The sequence below is a fragment of the Cnephaeus nilssonii genome (assembly GCF_951640355.1).
Source record: "Cnephaeus nilssonii genome assembly, chromosome: X".
Taxonomy (NCBI): Eukaryota; Metazoa; Chordata; class Mammalia; order Chiroptera; family Vespertilionidae; genus Cnephaeus; species Cnephaeus nilssonii.
In genome coordinates, this window is record NC_137071.1 from 92,522,103 (window position 1) to 92,543,806 (window position 21,704).

Below are 21,704 nucleotides of genomic sequence, written 5' to 3' on the forward strand. Positions count from 1 at the left end.
GAGGTCGCTGGTTCAAGTCCCTGTCTGGGCACATGCCCTGGTTTCAGACTAGATCCCCAGTAGAGGGTATGCAGGAGGCAGACAATCAATGTTTCTGTCTCACCAATGTTTCTATCTCTCTCTCCCTTTCCCTTCCTCTCTCTCTCAAGTCAATTAAAAAAACATATTTAAGAAAGAAACTCAACCCCAATTGGTTTGCTGAATGAATGCCCAAACACACTGAAGAATGCATATTGTACTGGCAAAGGAAAGAAACAATAGACCATCTCTCTTTGACTGAAAGACAAACAGGGAGGAAGCGGGAAAGATAAATGGATAGAGTAGAGAATGAGAAATCCTGGCAACCTGTAGGTCTTAGTCAAAAGAGGATCCTGCCCTCTGCTTCCACATTTCTACTATCCCCAGGTTGGCAAATGTGTTATCTCTCTCTCCCACAACTTTCCATCCATAAATAGGCATGTTCTACAATTCCAGAGGGTTGCAGCTAAGGAGGCCTCCAAAGACATTGTGTTCATAGAGCAGGCTGAGGCATCAGGGCTGCTGCAGTGCAAGGACCATGCCCGGCTTGAGCTGAAACAGTTCACTTTTGTCTGGAGAGCAGGGTCTTGCCCTACCTGACACCACCCCCGCCCCTGCCCCGCAAGAATGAGGAAAACTGGGGAAACTGTGGGCTGCTGGTGCAGGCCCTGGGGGCTGCCTTCACTGGAGGAGGAGACGCCTGGCCTGCACATGGCCTCTTCCCACCCTTGACAGCCCCACACAGACCTTTGAACTTTCTATTTATATAATAGTTTAGTGAGTTTAAGTCTCTTCCTGTATAAACTGCCTGTTTGCAAGTTTGCCTCTAATTAGGATACTTGTGAGACATCACATAAAAACTTCAAACAATTGATGCAGTCCTTCATAGTGAGAAATCAGCCACTGTCACAATTGCTTAACTACAATTTTCTCTAGGCTTCTTAACATTTTGATTTTTCTATCATGGTGGATTTCTTTTCATTTTTAAGAATTTGCTCCTTTCTCCTTCTCTGCCTCTCTTTCTTTTTAGTAATAAAAGGAAGATAAACATCCCCACAAAAAAACTCTGGGCTATCACAAAGCAAAACCTAATCAATATGGGAGGGGGCTGCTTACAGGACTGAAAGCTATACAATTTGTAGGCCCTCTAATTTTGACACCCCCCCTTCCTGGTTAAACAGGGATTAATGATATCCTAATTGCTGGTAAACAGGTCTAAATCTAGCCACATGATCTCCAGCCATCTCAAAAATTAATTTACTGGTTTACCACAGGGAAGTCAATGGAATGATTTAAAGAATAAAATTTTGTTTGTTCTTAACCTTGTTTTCTTTTTTTTTAAGAGCAAGTTGTGTCTTTGGTGAGCACAGACAGACATCTGCACCTTCCTCTTCTTTCACAGAATGGTTCATATTAAATTCAGACCAGGTGAACATTGCTCATTTATCCAGGAATTTTAAGGAACTTGAGCTTTGGCCCTTTAATCGAGTCCAGAGCATGGCCCATTAAGATATTCTTGCAGTTTGTGAAATCCATGGCTATGTTCTGTTAGGCACTGAGTACTCCCAAATAGGGCACATATGCATAATGCAGTGTCATTCATGTCCCATTCTTTTCATTTGCATTCATTCTGACAAATGTATCTGTTTATAAATGGGCATGCACTTCTTGTTTACTATAATGAAGTCATTACAAATAACACATATGCCTGTGCATGTGAAAATCTTCCTTCACTAATTCTAGGAAAATTAGTTTGGTTTTAGCTGGCCTGATCCACTTACTGTCACACATCTAGGGTTGCAGTAGAGATAGCTCTGAGCTTTCTGTTCCACAAATGAATATTGAAAAAAGGTCCAATATAAATGAGACCCTTAACTTGGCTGGTATCTTTGTCTTCCCTGGGCCTCCTGGGGAGTTTGGGGTGACTGGATGCCATCACTCTAAGCAGCTACTTACTCCCCAGGAGAGGAAGTAAACATATAATGAACACATAATTGGCATGCTCTGGATGTCCAAAGTGAGTTCAGAAAAGTACAGATTTTCATTCAAGGTAATAGCAAGCTTTTTACTCCATCTACTATTGTCATAATTATGGTTCTTTTCTCAGTTGGGGTGTACAAAACACAGAAACATAACCACATCACACATGTTTACAAACACAGATGCACAAGGAAGATTGAACCTCACCAGCAAACAGTAAGAAGGGGAAATTTCCCTGGAATATGTGCACAGTGGGAAAAGGCTGGCTTCTTTAGACAGATGTGTCATACTAATTCATCACATTTCACACAATATCCATGGAGTGTCCAAGTCTACATGTTTCTTAATTAATGTGGCATAGTTAAGGGACTGGAGAAAAAAAAAAGATTTTGCATTTTTTTTAAATGTAAGAAAAGATAGTCTCCAAAGGGAGCGGGTGTGTATCTTTCTGAAAAAAAAAATCAAATCTAAAAGAGCTCATCCCCTTTAAATATGCAACTGCACGTGCTTAAGATTAAATTGAAATTAAAATAATACAATAAACAGGTTTTTAACAAATGAATACCTTGTAAATGTTTAACATTTTACTATACCCACAAAACCAATTATAAACAATGTCTGTTAAATTAATGACGTTACCCACACCATCTATTAGGCAAATTGTATGCAAATACTAATGCTGTGGTTATCAGTTGTCTGCAAAATAAATTAGTGAAGCAGAGTAAAGGCTGTGTGCAGGAGCATGATATTTAATTAAGCGGTAATTTTATTGTGATCTTTACTTTTAAATAACAGCGTGGTTATTAAAAAATGTAGTATAATGTTTTTCTGCAGAGCTGATAAAACGCTGAGTGCTATCAAAAATGTGTTACAGATTAATACTGATACAGCATAATGTGTGGCTTCAAGGATTTACCCGGAATTTCTGCAAAATAAAATGTATTTAAGTTCTGATTATCTTGGATCTGCAAGTAACAGAGTCATGATTGGCATAGTGAAGCTTTTGGCTAAGCACATGACCCTTTTCTACAGAAGGAAATTGCCTAAAATATCACATCAGCAAGGGAAATCCTTGTAAAAATACAGGCATTCATAGCCAATCGCTGCTAGTAGTTTAACATTGCAAAAAAATTCCCACTATGGTGGATACTATAGCTTATTCTAACTACATTTTAAAAGGCAATAGCCAAGAGTGCAATTAGAAGTTGCTGCCACTGTGCCCTCCCCCCATCTAATTCCATAGGCTGTGTGTGTGTGGGGGGGGGGGGAGTTTATACGTTAAAATGTGACAAATTAAAAATGTTTGTGGCAGAAGGTGAAGGTTTTTTTTAAGTTAATAATCGCCATGTAGGCACACACGCCCACTTCATGGAGAGAGGAACAACTTTCCGCTCCCCAGTCAGCTCTGCGCTATCCTTCAAAAATCTCTCAGAGACAAGTTTAAGTTATTTGGGGAAGAGCTAACTAAATCTTTGAATCTGAGATGGGTGCCCATTACACAAACCTGCAGCTTCTTCCCAGTGTGTGTGTGGGGGCGGGGGGGGGGGGTGGCAGAGCGAACCGGGGTCCAGCAGGTAATAAAATGTGCACTGACATCGGAGCGCCCGATTTCGGGGACCAACTTCAAAAACCCTTAGTCTTGAAAGCAAAACGCCAAAGTCAGCCTGGACCTGGGGCCCCCGCGCTGTGGCCCCTGAAGCAGCCGCTTGGCGCCGAGTATGAGGAACTTGGGTTGAGCGGGTGGAAAGGAAGGTGTGCTTGCCCTGCTGCGCAGGGATGAAAGTGGAGGGGGCCTTGGCCGCTGAGGAAGCAGAGGGCGGCTGGTGGCACCTTGCCGCTTGCTTGTTCCCCATGGCCGGCCGCCAACGGTGGGACCCTGGAAAGTTGAGGCATTTCAGGTGGGCAGCATCCTGTGCGCTGGGAGTCCAGCCTGGCCAACCGTTCCAGGAGGAAATCCCAGCGCAGGTCTTGAGACTCAGCCCCTGGGGCAGTACTGGATCCGATTTGGGCCAAATGCAACTCTTATGACTTGGAACCCCAAGGGACGCTTTCGGGACCCGCATTCCTCAGTCTATCAGCACCTCCGTGGACCCTGGCACCCAACCTAGGAGTCAAGGCGCCCGGGGCCGGAGGTGGCCGAGAGCAAGTGGGAGTGCGTCCGAGGCACCCCCTCCACAGCCCCGACTCCTCTTAACAAAGGGGAAAAGCCCAGTCCCAGCCCGTGAACCTGCATAGCAAAGGAGAAGGCAAAAAAGCAACACCTACCACTGCTGCTCCAAGTCCCAGTCCCTGAAAAAGTCGAATAGATCCATAGCGGTCAGGCGGAAGCGGCGGGCGGGCGTCCTTCTCAGCTCGTGGCCGATAGGCGCAGCTCTCCTCTCGGCTGGCTCCTGGCTCGCTGTTCTTGGCGGCCCGGCTCTCTGGCCCTCCTGCCTGTTTAAAAGTGCTGGGGCCGCATAGGCGGCGGGAGCGGGCACCGGACGTGAGGGGTCCTGCGCTCCGGAGCAGTGGAGGCGGTGGCACGCGTTGGACAAGTGCCTGGCCGCTCACTCCGGTCCTCTTGGTCCGCTGCTGCCTTGAGTGTCCAGAACCCGGACACTGCAGTGGCAGCCGCTGCGGGCTTGGGCAGGCAGAGCCGCCCGACTGGCAGGGTGCGTACAGACGGCAGAGGCGGCAGCGGCGGCGGCAGCGGGGGCAGCTGGGGCAGTGGCTGTGGCTGTGGCCGCGGCGAGGCGCGGTATGGCAGCCTGGGCGGCGGCAGCAGCAGCAGCGGAGGCTGCACAGGCGGCAGCAGCAGCGGCGGCAGTGGCAGCATCACACACTTACACACTCACAGGGGGCGGAGCCTGGACAGCCCAAAGCCGTGACTAGAAGCTGGCATGTTATCATCACAGGATCTGGCAGGGGTTCGCCCCTCCCGCCCACATTGCCTGGGATACCCTCTGTCAAAATCAGCTGGTGGGAGCGGCCACAGAGTGAACCCATCAGAAGGACAGTTGCAGGTATGTGGGAGGAGGCTGGCATGGTGAGGACGCAGGCTTCTGGAAGGGGTCCCCCTCTCTGAACCCCCGCCCACTACCACCACTTGAAGTTAGTATTTGGAACCCGCCCGAAATAACACAACAACTGCTCTGGGGATGGGCGTCAACCCCTGGTGCCAGGAGCGCAATTCCTTCCCTAGGGACTCTCCACTGGACCCCAGAACCAGAGCAAACTTTGTGGCCCGAGCATCAGCATCCCTCGGGTCCATAGCACAGAGCACTAGGGGCCAAGAAGGAGACAGCAGTCACCTTCACTTTCCCTGCTATGCCACTTGTCTGCACCCAGGCCAGCTTGGCCTGCAGCATTGCTGTGACAGGCTGCAGGGCGCTGAGTACACCCAATTTTTCCGCAAGCTGTGGGCCCAGAATTCGGTGGGCTGCAAGGGTAGACAGGAATTACTGCCTTCATGTCTTCTTTCGATTCAATATTAAAACTCAGGGAAACTGGGTTGTACTATATAACCTTCTCCATACCTTCCACCATCTGCCTTGGGCAAAGGACTTCTGCATTTTCCTCCTATAGGCAATCGCAAAAGAACTGGGTATATGCTCACTATCCCGCCCACTGGCTGCCAGTCTCCCTTCTGGTCAGAGAATCTTGTCTCTTTCCACGTGCAGTTGCCTTCCTACCATCAGCTTCCTCTGGTGGTCCAGGACTTAGTGGATCCCATTAGCCAGTGACCTTCAGGAAAGGCTTTCTGGCCTCCTATGGGAGAAAAAGCAGGACTGGTTCTGGCATTTCAGAAGCAGGAGTACTCTGGAGACCCAGAACTCTCATTTGCCTTCTTCATGTTGTTATACAGAAGGACTAGTATTGGTGAATTATTGAAATAGTAAGGCTAGGACTCTCTTAAGAAGAGCAGTGGACTAAACATTAACAGAACAGATTGCCAATTCTATGTGACTCTGAGCAACTATCTTCTCTGGGGCTCATTTTCCCCATCCCTAAAAAGAGAGACTTGATCTAGCCTCCATCTGGCTCTTACTGCTATGGCATTCATTCATTTCTATTTGAATATACTTCTCTAATATTATCTCATATTCAAAACCATCCAAATAGCTTTTCTTTATTTTCCCTCAGAAGAAACTGAGAATGAGGTATTAATTTGCTCAAGATCTGACATTTCTCCTATAGGGTGATCCTGATTTGAAACCTAGAATCTGGAGAAGCCCGTTTAGGGCTGAACTCAGAAGAATGTACTACAGCTCTTGAGAGTTGGAAGACTTCTGAATCTGAGCTTGAAGGGGCCTAAGGCTTGGTCTTTTTCACATTCTTTATACTGGAAGAAAGTACACCACTAACATACAGAAACAAGGCACTAAGATACTGCAACTCTAGCATCTAGTGAGGCTTTCTTACATGTGTACTTGTTTTACATAGGACTGGGTTCTTAATAGACACTAACTGACTGCAAATCTCCAATGGGCAGCCAGCCAAGGGAAGACATTTCAAATTGCCCTGTCAATTTAACTACTTGTAACTTCTCTGGTCAAAGACTCTGAGGCTAAAGAGCTATTGGCAAAAATTGGTGCTGGGGAATTTTGAATTATCTCTATGCCTTGTTCATCGAGGAGTTCCAGTCTTCAGCCTTAGACGGTGAGCCTTTGAAATGGCATAGACTGCCCTTCTCAGATCCTGTGGCCCCCAACCTTTATGCCCTCAGTAAATTATCCTCAAATTGTATTTGATTGCTAATAATGATTGTTGTCAGGGCAAGTGTTTGGTCTGCTTGAAAATCCTTAGAGGAAGACCAGAGCATCCGCAATTAACATTTAAATGATGATTATGGTAACTTTGTATCTGATTCACTTTTCTCACCAGATTATATTGATTGAGGAAAAACAGAAAAATATGTGCTAGGTAAATAGTAAATTTCCGATAGAAATAAAGCTGCTCCTTTAAGAGTTCCAGACCCCCATCACCCCACTGGTGTACTTACTTCCCAATCAGCAGGAGGACCAAGCAGAAGCAGAAGGAGCCAGCAAGAGGCAGCACTCTGAACAGAAGTGCCTGCGGGAAGGAGAGAAGAGACAAGTGGTGCTGGCTGCTTGCTTCAAAAGAGGGGCAGGGGCTTTCCCTTCCTGAGATGAAAACCAAGCAGGAAGGTTGGATTGGGTACAAGAAGCTCAGACTCCCAGCCACCTCCTGGAAGAGGGATAAAGCTGAGAGAGGCAGCACCAAAGGTACCAGACTATCCCTGAGGCCATCCAATCAGCCAGCCCAGGCCCAGCACATCCTCACTGTCTGAGTATCAGCTACTGGGCAGGACAGAAGCTTCACCTTCTCCCTTCCTCCTTCTTCTGCCCATCCCTGGCTCTGATGGGGCCAGGAGCCTTAGAACTCAGCCCTTTAGTGAACCTTTAGCTAGGCATCCATACCATGCTTTTTCTGCTAGGCTGGCAGGAAGGAAGAGAAAGCATGTTGTAGGGAAGGCAGTAGCAAGAGGAACTAAAATGGCTATCTGAAGTCAGGGCTGACTGTTCTTGTCATACTGGCAGCTCAGCCATCTAGTCTCTTGAGGTCAAGTTGGTTCCATTACACTCCCTGGAGCATCTTAGCTAAGGTAGAAGACTCTTCTGGGAGAGCCTGTTGTCCTGGCTTTGCCTGGTAAAGCCCCTCTCTGACAACACAATTTCTAGTTCAACCCAATAAGTCAGAAGTTTCAACATTCTTCCCGTTGGCCCTACTCTGTCTGCTAACTTCTTCCATTCTTTCTGACCAGGCCACCCTCCACAACTTGCCAATCTTTGCAGTTCAAGAACCCCAACTCAAAGAAATGTACTGGAAGAACCATTGGGCCAAGAGAAAGCCATATTTTCAGACAGGACAGAATCAAAATTAAGACTCCATGACCTGATGTCTTGAAATGAAACAAGAAATCATTTTTTCAAAGAGACTAGATTGTATAGAAATGCTGATTGTCAGACTTTCTAAAGTGAGATTTTTGACTTGAATAACTTTTAAATGAGTTTAATTTGGAGTTTCCAGGTACTAATCTTCATTTCAAAGAACTTGAAATCTTTCATTCTTACAGTTGTAGGAAAGGCACTGTCATAAAGGTTCTAGTAGATAGTTTTGCAAAATTAAGATTAATTTAAGAAATTTTACTGTGAATGTCAGTTCCAGGAAATGAGCAAATTGACAGTGTGTGATACATGTGTCATCTTGTCACAGCTCAGATTTCCAGTTAAATTATGAAGCATCTGTTTCTGACCTGGTGTGCAGTCAGGCTGAGTGACTTTCTAGGAGGAATTTGTGATCAAAGGTACAGCTCATCTGAGGATGCCTGTTTGAAAGAATCCATGAGTTCCCTTGGGAACACCAACTTTCATTACAGTAGCAGAGAAGTCTGGTGTGTTGTGAATTTGGAATGGAGCATCATGACTCTCTGACCTTGGGGCAATTTTCACTTTGCACTGCATTTTCCAGAATGACCCTTGCTGGAGAAGCATTTTCATTTTTGCTAAATGCAGAATGTATGTACTTAATTGTCCCATATGAGTACTCTCATAAACTGTAAGCCTCGTGAGGGTAGGGCCCAGATTTGGGTCATCAAAGCCTAGTACAACATCTGACACATAGTGGGCCCCTTCAGAGTCTATCCAACCAGTCTTTATAAAGATGGCAATCACAAGAGTTGATATCAAGGCATATCTGGGTCAGGACAATTCCCTGAAATTAGGATGAGCCTCGTGAATAAACATATGTATTTTTTTCACAACTCCTGGTTCTGCCACTTTGTACTTTGGATCTCAATCATGTGTCATAATTAAAAGTCCCTATTATTGGGTTTTCTGATTACTATAGTAAATGAACCTGTTTCAGAGATTAAAGTCCCTGGCTCTAGGTTCCTATTGAGTCCTAAATATCAAACACCATATAACCTTATGTCTGCTATCAGCTTAATGAGGTTTAGAGTACTTGAAGGTGTTGCTATTCTGATTTTAAATGGAGCAATCCTGTAAATATTTAACACAGCAATTAAAAGATATAGCATTTATTGAGACTTTATTACATAGACACTGTGCTAAGCACTTTACATGCATTATTTTATTTATTCCTCACCATAATTCTCTGAGGTAGATAATAGTATTATAACTATTTTGCTAGAGGAAACTGAGGATCACAGAAGCTGATTATTTGTCCAGATTCAAAGAGCTCATTGGTGCCTTAGGCTTTGTACCCAAGTTTGTTAGGTACTAAATCCCATGTACTAATCAACACTTCCCCACAACCTCCATTCTACATTCACACAAGGTTTTGCCTCACTATAGCCCAGGAAGGTGAGCAAAAAAGGGACCTTTATCGCATTTGAAAGTTGAAGAAACAAGTTATGTGACTTTGCCAAAATCACAAGGTGGCATAGCTAAGGAACTGGGTCTGGAACACAGTCATCTAGACAAGGTACCAAGTCAGTGCTTGTTCCACTTACCACATTGTTGTTTATGGTCCCAAGGCCACCCCAGTGAACTATAACACCCTGGGAGTTTAGGACTGCAGTGCCATCAGTTAACTGTTAGATTAAAAACATTCTTGTGGTGCAATTTCCCTGATCTCAACTGTGGCTGAATTGGGGAAAGACAGTTGGCTGAGCCATGCCCTCATATTAAAGAAAGTCAGTCAGATAGGCAACAGGAAACAAGAAGATGGTGGGGCAATTCTTACTTCATTATTTAAGGAGACTCAGATGGGTCTTTTTCCTGGAGATTAGAAATCTAGGGCTAAGATAACTCTCTAGTCAACTGTGGGGGAATGCATAGTGGTGGGCTATGAGTTGATGGATAATTCTCTTCTGCATAAGACTGTGCTGCTATAGAACCGTGAATCCATTCCTTTCCCTCCTAACTTCTTAAGGGCTCCATTTCCTTGTCTATAAATTGGGCTAGAACACTCAAGCTCTGACATTCTGTGACTCCTTGATTTGAAGTCCCTATAAAAAACGTCCAAGTTCATAGCTCAAATGAAAACTGATACTTTATAATGATGAGAGAGGCAAATTCACCTCGATTACCCAGATCAATCATCTCTATTCCTGATATGGTGATTGAGAAATCTACTTCCTGGAGCTCAGAGTCCTGTCCCCCACATGCCTTCATAAACCCATTCAGCAGCATGGCTGCCAAGAGTCTCTCCCCAGAGCCCACTGCTCAGGGCTGAAGAGTTGGATTTCAGAGGGAAGTCAAGCATTTTCCCAGTAGCTAGATAGGGAATCTAATGTATATGAAAGTGCTTTGTAAATGATAAAAAGCCTCATATAAATGCATACTCTTATCAACCCTCAGGCTGGTGTCTCAGAGGCTTTTCCATCAGGTGAATCAGCAGTGCTAAGTGCACTAGCTGTGTTTTCAGGGTTTTCCTTAGTTTTTGTTTTTAGTTTTAATGTTTATTTGGCTAATAGGTACACATGCCATTAAGTTCCACAACCTGGTTAATAAGCTTAACATTTTGATGCTGTTAAAATAATATTAAAAAGTATAAACTTTTATTTACTTGGTAATATTTTTGGAGGGGTTTAGATCATTGATTTTCATATTGAAACATTTAAGAGTATTAAATCAGTATCTTTATTTAAAGATTCCTGGTTCTTAGTATCATGTGAAACCTTTCTTTTTCTAAGTTCCTAACACTCAAATCATTAGCAATAGAGTTAAAATAAATGAAATTACTTCCTAAAGTAAACTTTTAGCTTCTTGTGTGTTTCTATTTTCAGGAAGAAGTCCAATGCATTGTTAATCTTCTCCTTCTTTGAATTATGCCCTGCCCCAGCTTTATTGAAGTGTAATTGACAAATAAAAAGTGCATATATTTAAGTTGTACACAGTGATGGTTTGATATTTGTATATCATGAACTGATTACCACAATGAGCTAATTAACACACCCATCAGCTCACATAGTTACGCTTCTTTGTGTGTGCTAAAAAGAACTTAATATCTACTTTATTAGCAAATTTCAAGTATTCAATACAATATTATTAACCATTAAATCTGTATACTAGATCAATCCCTGTACATTAGCTGCACTTTAGATCCTCAGAACTTATTCATCTTAGAACTGAAAGTTTCAGGGATGGTCATTACAGGTACTATTAGTTCAGTTGTTCCATGGGTTAAGGGAGAGCAGAAGCCTCAGCATTGGAAACTTTTGCCTAATCCTCTGACCTCCTGGGAATTCTACTCCAAAGAGGCCATGCTTCCCTGCCACTCAGTGGTTGTCCCTTTCTCCTTTCACAGAAATTGAAGCAAATCAAGATAATGGAGGAGAGACTCAGAGTTGGACTAGACTGGAGCAGATGCATGGCTGAGAAGGCTTTCCACCACTTCTCCAATGGCTCTGTTTAGGCTCTTTCTTTCTTCCCTAAGCCTACCACCACCTCAATGAATCAGATGACTCTGGATCCACTGCCAATGATAAAAGAATCTATATAATAAAAACCTAAGCTACCAATACAGCAGAACGACCAGAATGACCGGTTGCTATGATGTTCACTGACCACCAGGGGGAAGACACTCAACACAGGAGCTGCCCCCTGGTGGTCAGTATACTCCCATAGGGGGAGCGCCTCTCAGCCAGAAACTGGGCTCACAGCTGGCGAGTGCAGCGGTGGTGGCAAGAGCCTCTCCTGCCTCCAAAGCAATGCTAAGGAGCAGCGAGCCGAGCTGTAAGGAGCAGTGACCAGGCAGGCAGTAAGGAGCGAGGGGTCCTGGACTGTGAGAGGGATGTCCAACTGTCTAACTGTCTGCGAGCGGGCACAGGCCAGGCTGAGCCCCCCCCCCCCCCCGCAATGTACAAATTTCATGCACCGGGCCTCTAGTCTACTAAAAAGAGGCAAGTAAGTCCTGCCCATTTTCACCTGCTAGTCTACTTTGCTTTACCATGAGGGACTCAATTAAAAGGCGTTCTCCAGTTCAAAGTTTCTTCCCAGGCCATTGAGAAACTATAACCAAGAAGAGGGCCACATCTCTCACCAAGTTGTACTTCAAGGTATCACACTTGAGACTCAGTAACATTTCTTTAGGTCAACTCACCATATTTCATGACTTTACATATTAGATCATGGAATCTTATTACTTAAGTTTAAATTTATCAGCAGATGATGTCTCCAAGGTTGTCTTTTTCTTTTCTTCCAGCACTTAGTTTTATATATCATAGAATATCATCACTACTGGGAACCTTATTGCTTATCTCTAGTCCAGTGAGGCCCAGATTACTCAGCAAGATCACACAGCTAGTTATATCAGAGTCAGAACCACAAGGAGATCACTTAAGTTTCAGCTGAATACCAAATCCATTCAGTCCTGAAATCTTTTTTTAAAATATCTTTATTAATTAAAGTATTACATATGTGTCCTTATTCCCCCATTACCCCCGCAACCCCCATTCATGCCCTTACCCCCCTGTGGTCCGTGACCATTGGTTAGGCTTATTTGCATGCATATAAGTCCTTTGATGGATCTCTCCCCCTTTACCCACCCTCCACTACCTTCCCTGAGGTTTGACATTCTGATCAATGTTTCTCTGTCTCTGGATCTGTTTTTGTTCATCAGTTTATGTTGTTCATTATATTCCATAAATGAGTGAGATCATGTGATATTTATCTTTCTCTTCCTGGCTTATTTCTCTTAGCATAATACTCTCAAGCTCCATCCATGTTGTTGAAAATAGTAAGAACTCCTTTTTACCTCAGTGTAGTATTCCATTGTGTAGATGTACTACAGTTTTTAATCCACTCATCTGCTGATGAGCACTTAGGCTGTTTCCAAATCTAGTTATGGTGAATTGTTCTGCTATGAACAATTCGTGTTTCTGGTTTCTTGGGATATATTCCTAGAAGTGGGATCACTGGGTCAAATGGGAGTTCCATTTTTAGTTTTTTGAGGAAACTCCATACTGTTCTCCACAGTGGCTGCACCAGTCTGCATTCCCACCAGCAGTGCACGAGGATTCCTTTTTCTGTGCATCCTTGCCAGCACTTGTCATTTGTTAATTTGTTGATGATAGCTATTCTGACAGGTGTGAGATGGTACCGCATTGTTGTTTTGATTTGCATCTCTCGGATGATTAGTGACTTTGAGCATGTTTTCATATGTCTCTTGGCCTACCTTCTGTCTTCTTTCGAAAAGTATCTATTTAGGTCAGTGGCCCAATTTTTGATTAGGTTGTTTATCTTCTTTTTGTTAAGTTGTATGAGTTCCCTGTAAATGTTGGAGATTAAACCGTTATCATTGATATCATTGGCAAATATGTTCTTCCATGCAGTGGGCTTTCTTGTTGTTTTGTTGAAGGTTTCCTTTGCTGTGCAAAAGCTTTTTATTTTGATGTAATCCCATTTGTTTATTTTCTCTTTAGTTTCCATTGCCCTAGGAGCTGTATCAGTGAAGAAATTGCTTCGACATATGTCTGAGATTTCTCTGCCTGTGGATTCCTCTAGTATTTTTATGGTTTCCTGTCTTATGTTTAAGTCCTTGTTCCATTTTGAGTTTATATTTGTGCATGGTATAAATTGGTGGTCAAGTTTCATTTGTTTACATGTATCTGTTCAATTCTCACAACACCTCTTCTTTATTGAAAAGACTGGTTTTAGTTTTTTCCCATTGAGTATGATGTTGGCTGTGGGTCTGTCATATATGGCTTTTATTATGTTGAGGTCTGATCCTTCTATTCCCACCTTGCTGAGAGTTTATCAAGAAAGGGTGTGGGATTTTGTCAAATGCGTTTTCTGCATCAATTGATATGACTATGTGATTTTTATTTCTCATTTTTTTAATGTGATGTATCACGTTTATTAATTTGTGAATGTTGTACCATCCTTGCATCCCCAGGATAAATACTACTTGGTCATTGTGTATGATCTTTCTGATGTACTACTGGATCCGATTTGCTAGAATTTTGTTGAGCATTTTGGCATCTATGTACTTGAGGGATATTGGCTTGTAATTCTCTTTCATTGTGTTACCTTTATCTGGTTTTGGTATTAGGGTGATGCTGGCTTCATAGAAGGCGCTTGGAAGTGTTCCATCCTCTTGAATTTTTTTGAATAGTCTGAGGAGGATAGGTTTTAGTTCTTCCTTGAATGTTTGGTAACACTCCCCTGTGAAGCCTTCTGGCCGCGGGCTTTTGTTTGCTGGAAACTTTTTGATGATTGCTTCAATTTCTTCCATAGTTATCAGCCTATTGATATTTTTAGAATCTTCCTGAGTGAGTTTTGGAAGGTTGTATTTTTCTAGGAATATGTCCATTTCCTCCAGGTTGTCTAGTTTGTTAGAATAGAGTTGTTCATAGTATTTTTTAACAATCTTTTGTATTTCTGTGAGGTCTGTTGTTATTTCACCTCTTTCATTTCTGATTTTGTTTATTTGGGTCCTCTCTCTTTGCTTTTTGGTGAACCTGGCTAGAGGTTCATCAATCTTGTTTATCCATTCAAAGGACCAGCTCATGGTTTTATTGATCTTTTGTATTGATTTTTTTTTTTTTTTGGTCTCTATGTCATTCATTTCTGCTCTGATCTTTATTATTTCCTTCCTTCTGCTCACTGTGGGCTTTTCTTGTTGCTCTCTTTCTAATTCTTTGAGTTGTAGAGTTAGAAGATTTATTACCATTTTTTCTTGTTTTTTAAGGTAGTCCTTTAGAGCTATTAACTTCCCTCTCAGGACTGCTTTCATTGTGTCCCATGGCATTTGCATTTTTGTGTTATTGTCATTATTCTCCAGGATGTTTTTAATTTCTTCTTTGATCTCTCTGGTAACCCAATCATTGTTTAATAGCATGCTATTCAGCTTCCAAGTGTTTGAATTTTTTGGAATGTTTTTATTATAGTTTATTTCTAATATTATGCCATTGTGGTCTGAAAAGATGCTTGTTATGATTTCAATCTTCTTGAATTTGGGGAGACTTTGCTTGTGACCCAATATGTGGTCTATCTTTGAAAATGTCCAATGTGCACTTGAGAAGAACATATATTCCGTGGCTTTCGGGTGAAATGCTCTGAAGATGTCAATTAGGTTACTCTGATCTAGTGAGTCATTTAGAATTGCTGTTTCTTTGCTGATTTTTTGTCTAGAGGATTTATCCAGTGATGTCAGTGGTGTATTAACATCCCCTACTATGATTCTATTGTTGTGGATCTCTCCCTTGATATCCTCCAGGAGTTTTTAATATATTTTGGTGCTCTTGCATTGGGTGCATATATGTTTACCAGGGTTATATCCTCTTATTGTATCGATCCCTTTATTATTATTAAGTGGCATTCCTTATCTCTTCTTATGGCCTTTACTTTGAGGTCTATTTTGTCAGATATAAGTTCTGCTACCCTAGCTTTTTTTTCATTTCTATTTGCCTGAAAGATGTTTTTCCATCCCTTCATTTTCAGTCTGTGTGAGTCCCTTGTTCTGAGGTGGGTCTCTTGTAAATAGCATATACATGGGTCGTGTTTTTTTTATTCATTCAGCCACTCGATGTCTTTTGATTAGAGCATTTAGTCTATTTACATTTAAAGTTATTACTGAAAGGTACTTGTTTGTAGCCATTTTTATTTTTTGTGCCTGTGTTCCTTCTTACCTTTTTATTTCTTCTTTTTACACCAGTCCCTTTAGCATTTCTTGCATTGCTGGCTTGGTAGTGATAAACTCCCTTAGCGTTTTTTTTTGTCATTGAAGCTCCTTATTTCCCCTTCAATTTTGAATGATAGCCTTGCTGGATAGAGTATTCTCGGATTCAGTCCCTTGGTTTGCATCACTTTGTAAATTTCCTTCCATTCTTCTCTGGCCTGATGTGTTTCTGTTGAGAAATCATTTGATAATCTAATGGGAGTTCCCTTGTATGTAACTTTCTGTCTCTCTCTTGCAGCTGTTAAGATTCTCTTTTTGTCCTGAATATTTGCCATTGTAATTATGATGTGTCTTGGTGTGGGTCTTTTCGGGTTCATCCTGTTTGGGGCTCTGTGCTTGTGTGATTTTTTTCTTCACCACATCAGGGAAGTTTTCTGACATTATTTCCTCAAATAGGTCTTCTAACCCCTTTTCTTCCTGTTGTTCTGGCACCCCTATTATTCATATGTTGCTTCATTTCATGTTGTCCCATAGCTCCCTTAGGCTCTCCTCCTGTCTTTTAATTTTCTTCTCCAAATGCAATTCAGTTTGGCTGTATTTTGCTTCCCTGTCTTCAAATTCACTAATTCGGTCCTCCGCTTCTCCTAGTCAACTGTTGAAACTTTCCATGGTGTTTTATATTGCAGCTATATTACTCTTCATTTCTTCATGATTCCTACATAAGTTGTTGATTTTTTCATCCATTTCTTCTTGATTCTTACATAAGGTGTTGGTTTTTTCTTCCATCCGGTTTATGAACTGTATGACCCTTATTCTGAATTCTTTTTCTGACATATCACATGCCTCCGTGTCACTTATCTTCTTTTCTGGTGATTCCTCCTTTTCTTTCCTTTGGGGGTATCTTTGTCTACCCATTTTTGGTCTCACCAACTGATCTGGATATCGAGTTGTGCAGGGGCTGCTCCTTTGGTGGCAGTGGCTGCTCAGTCTGTGGTTGCTCCTTGGGTGGTCACAGTAGCAGCTGCTTCTCAGTTGGTAGCAGCTCCTCTGGTGGGTGCTGTTCGCAGCAGTGGTGTCTCCTCTGGCTGGTGGGGGAAGCTACTCATACAGCTGCTGTTCCTTTGACAGGGATGGGCTGATTATGAGGCTGCTGCTCCTTGGATGGGGATGGGTTGCGCGCAGCCGCTGCTCCTTGGACAGGGACCCGCTGCTCACATGGCTGCTGCTCCTTAGACAGAGGTGGACTGCTCGTGTGGCTGCTGCTCTTTAGATTGGGGCTGGCTGCATGCTGCTGCTGTTCCTCAGATGGGGCATGCTACTCGTGATGCCGCCACTCCTTGGACAGGGTGAGCTTGCTTGTAGGGCTGCTGCTCCTCGTACGGGTGTGGGTTGCTCACACACCTGCTTCTCCTTGGATGGGTGCAGTCTCCTCGTGCAGCTGCTGCTCCTCTTATGGGAGACAGGGTGCTTGCGCCGCTTCTGCTCCTCAGGTGGCAGTGAGCTGCAAGTGCTGTTGCTGCTCCTTGGACAGGGGTGGGACGCTCATCCAGCTCCTTTTTATTGGATAGGTGCAGGCTATGTGTGGGTGCTGCTCCTTGGACCAGTGCGGACTGCACAGGGCTGCTACTCCTCAGACGTGGGCGGTCTTCTTATGTGGCTGCTGCTCCTCGGATAGGGGCAGGCGACTCTTGCAGCTGCTGCTTCTCAGAAGGGGTTGGGCTGCTCACACAGCTGCTGATCCTTGGATGGGGGCAGGTTGCTTGCACAGCTGCTGCTCTTCGGACAGGTGCAGGGTGCAGGCTGCGTGCAGCTGCTGCTCCTGGGATGAGGGGCTGGCCGCGTGGGGCTGCAGCTCCTCAGTTGTGGGCGGGCTACTCATGCAGCTGCTGCTCCTTGGATGGGGTGAGCTGCTTGCATGGTTGCTGCTCCTCAGACGGGGGTGTGAGCCGCTCACACAGCTGCTGCTCCTTGGACATGGGCAGGCCACGTGAAGCTGCTGCTGTTAGGCCTGGGGTGGGCTGCTCACGAGGCTGCTGCTCCTTGGACAGGAGCAGGCTGTTCATGTGTCTGCTCTTCATGTGGTTGAAGTGCCCTGGGCTAAAGCGTTGGGCCAGTCAGAGGGGAGTGCACTTCAGAACTCACAGGAGCCTGTGCCAGGGTGGCTGGAGCCTCATTAACCATGGGATCACCGCCGAGGTAGCAGGTCCCTGGCAGGGGTGGCTGTAGAGTCCCAGGTGTTATCTGAGGGCACTCTGGGTGAAGTTGAGGCTGGACACCCAGTTACAGCAGCTCTCCCTTCAAAAATGCTAGGCCTCTGAGAACAAGCCAGCCTCCCAGTACTCTTTGCAATGGTAGCAGAAGCTGCCTAATTAGGCGAGCCTGATTACCCTGCCCCTGAAAGTTCTGTGGATCTAACTGTGCCTCACTCACTCACTCACATACACACATCCCACCTGACCACACACTCCTCTTTTGCTCCTTCACTCACTCACTCACTCATGCTCTCTCCCTCACTGCCGCCTTCTTCCAGCCTCTGTAGTTGGGTCTGGTGTGTTATTGATCCGTTTGTGGATGGAGTTTCCTCTCCAGGTGTTTGGATATGTAGCTTGCTCTCAAGCCCCTTGGCCAGACAGTATAAAATTCACCTCAACAAGACACAACACAAAGGGAACTAAACACAAATGAACTCATGACACCAATAACCCCAATATAAGTGACCACCTGAGAAAAAGAGAGTTAGGGGAGAGAAAAGAGAGCACAAATGATATCGAAGCAAGAGAAAAAGATAAGAGATAAAAGACAAAGGAAGAAAAAGAAGAATATATATATATATATAAAAGGAGAATATATTTATATAAGGCACCACATATTATATATAATATATATAATATATATAATATATATTATAATACATATAATATATATATTATAAAAGGAGAATATATATATAAGGCACCACAGAACCAATAGATAAACCAAAAAAATACAAACACCAAACACCCAGCAAAGAGGTTTGGGGCAGAATCTGTAGAGGCTGAGCTTATATACTGAAAATAAGCTTAAGAATTGAATGAATATGGGGAGGACCTCAATTTAGTATTGAGGAAGTAGAAAGGGAATAAGTGGATAAGAAGAAAGAGAATGAAAATAAAATAATAATAATAACAATAATAATAATAATAAATTTACAAAAAGATTGATTTCAAAAATGGTATAAAAATTAAAAATAGCAAATAAAAATAAAATATAGTGATGGAAAAGTAATGCAAAAAGAAATAGAAAATAAAGCAATAAACAAAAACAAGAAAATAAAGAAAAAAGAAGAAAAGAAGAAAAAAGGGATAATAAAATAATAAAATAATAAAAAATAAAAATAAAAGTGAAGTGTTGTTTCTTTGGCTGACTTATGATCCCAGTCTTCTGTACTGTACTGTTTCTCAGTTCCTGTTGCTGGGGCTGAAGGTTTCTTTTTAGGCCAGTCCCTGTGGACTCTCATGGACTATTCAGATTTCTTTGTATCATTCAGGGTGGGATCTGGGTGTGGCTGTATTGGTTGCCTGGAGACTGAGGAAAATGGCGGCCCAGGTATGACACAGCACCAGACTTGCTACCCACCTCTCCTGGACCGCCTCCCCTCCCCAGATTCCACAAGTCCACACCTTCTCCCACACCTCAGCCACGGGTAAGTGTCTGTATCCAAAAGGTCCTATGAACTAGATTCAGTGAGGAAAGGCACAGGCCCCAGAGCAGGGAAAGACTGCATCTCTTCAAGCTCCTCTCTTGCCTGCACTGCACGGTCTGGCCAGCCCTTCAGGGCTACCTCTGAGCTAAGATCCAAAATCCAGACTCCAAGTTCCAAAATCCCCTACCTCCCGCAGTCCCGTGGACCCTTTTTTCACAGTCAGACGCTTTTCCAGTCCTCAGGGATGCGGCTTGGCGCAGTGTGGTCTCTCCCCAACTCTCTGGGCACAGAGGTCTGGCAGACTCTCTTGCCTAGATCCTTGATTTCACCTTTATCCAGGGGACCTCTGCCCTTTCCGGCTGCAAACTGTCTCACCAGCTGAGTCTCCTTCACCAATTCGGGCTGAATTCTATTCGTTTCAGCCGCTCACTCTATTTGCTCCAGGACAAGGCTCAGGACATGTCTGTCTATTCCGCTGCCATTTTGTCTCCCCCAGTCTTGAAATCTTAAATCAATATATCTTGTAACATTTTTAAAATACTTGTTATTTGAACTATTAATTAAGGAAAATCTTATCCTTTGGAGAAAAATGCACATTTTCATCCAAGAGTCTGTAAGAAAAGTGTTGAGGTTCTTTTTAATGTATTGATAATTTCTCTAGTCGGTAATCATCAACAAGTATTCATTTAGCTCTGAAAAGACCCAAGTTTTGTAGATACTTTGCCCCATAGCACTGGTTAAAAGAGAAAATGGTAATCTCTACTTAGAAAACACATGCAATTTACCTTATTTAACCATTTGTACACCCTAAGTGTCTATAGATGCAAGTGGAAGACCTTTTTTAATTCAAAATATCATGGCAGTTAACTGGCTAAAGCAGGCCTTCCTGGAATGAATGGTACTGGCTTTATTGAGTATAAGCTGAAAAAGCAGTTCTCAATTTTAAGAAAAACAAAAAAGAAAGCCAAGCTACTGGAGAGGGTAATATTCTGGCCATACTTTTGTTTTCCATTAATTGCACTAATGTGACTACTCCAAAATGGTATCCTTTACATAGTACATGTGGGTTATGAAAGTCCTGCCAATGTAGGACCTACATGCAGCCTTTTTTCTGTTTCTCTAACTCCCTCCTTTGATGTCTATCGGGATTGAATTCTTCCCTCCCCATTCTCATTTGCCATAATGTGTTTGGGCAAATGTTTCACCTAGGAAAAATTCTACCTTTGAAGTAGGCAAAACTTTTGCTCACTTTGGTCACCCACCTCAAATGCATCAGAGGCAAATGTGTGTGAAGAAAATATTTTTTAATATTTTGATCTAATATTCAAGAGTTAGTGAAGGATGAATGTGTTACCTGGTATTTTCCTTTGATTTTTACATGCCACAGTTTTGGATAGGGTATTTGCCTTCAACAGAGTATAAGGACAAGAAGTTCACAATCTCCATGAAACTTGAAGATAACCATAAAATAAAGAACAAATTTCTCCCATTGAGTCCATTAGTAAAGGACCTGCTGTTCCCTTGGATCATCAACAAAACTTCCATCAGAAAACAATCAATGTAATTAAGAGGATGCAGGCCATTGTAATGCATAAAAAAGGGGCTTTCTATACAAGCAGGGGATAGTATATAAAACATTTAAAAGTATTTTTTAGTGTTCCCAGTTGCCAAAGAGTGTTCCTACTGGTAAAATAAATAATTTGCGGATGGCATTAGCTGGCAAGTTAAACTATATAAATACAGTTTGTATAAACATATCGTATATAAAGTGATGCATCAACATATAAATATCAATATTGATATATGGACATTTAAAACTTGGGCAATCGTCACAAACCACACAAAAAATTAACTAAATAATTATTTATCATGGAATGGTAGAGCGTAAAGGAACCTTGAGGATTGATTAGTTGTGGCATTTTGCTACTAACAAAAATATTAGAGAGGGAAAATGAACAGAACACAATTTAAAAGTTTTATAAGGAACACAGTCAATATTCTAATCCATTTCTCCTGCTTCAACCCCAGTGCTCATTCCTCTCCATCACATGCTTCTCAGTAAGTCACCAAGAGTCAGCATCTTCTAGAAAAGTCATCCTCCAAATGAAATATCCAAAAATAGAGGAGATTTTGAGTCCATAGCCACATGAAGAAATATTATTCAGTCATTATATTTATGTTTATAAGAGATTTATAATGACCCAAAAATGTTTTGTTATGAAAATAAAATGTATAAACAATATGACTTTGAACTACAAAAATAGATACATGGGCTGACCAGTTTGGCTCGGTGGATAGAGCGTTGGCCTGCGGACTGGGGGGTGCCGGGTTCGATTCCGGTCAGGGGCATGTTCCTTGGTTGCGGGCACAACCCCGGTGGGGGGTGTGCAGAAGGCGGCTGATGTATGTTTCTCTCTCATTGATGTTTCTGGGTCTC

The 21,704-nt window shown here is 42.9% G+C and overlaps 1 protein-coding gene across 4 annotated transcripts in view; it reads right to left on the reverse strand.

Annotated features, from left to right (window-relative positions):
- AFF2 (ALF transcription elongation factor 2) overlaps positions 1 to 4,310 on the reverse strand; it is a gene marked incomplete at both ends in the record, with an annotated part of 731,149 nt that extends 726,839 nt beyond the window's left edge. For all 4 annotated transcript variants that reach the window (XM_079765477.1, XM_079765476.1, XM_079765475.1 and 1 more), the window contains one exon: positions 4,264 to 4,310. In XM_079765477.1, the coding sequence (XP_079621603.1) occupies positions 4,264 to 4,310 (47 nt within the window). The remainder of the gene's footprint in view (positions 1 to 4,263) is intronic.
- Positions 4,311 to 21,704: the final 17,394 nt, after the last annotated feature.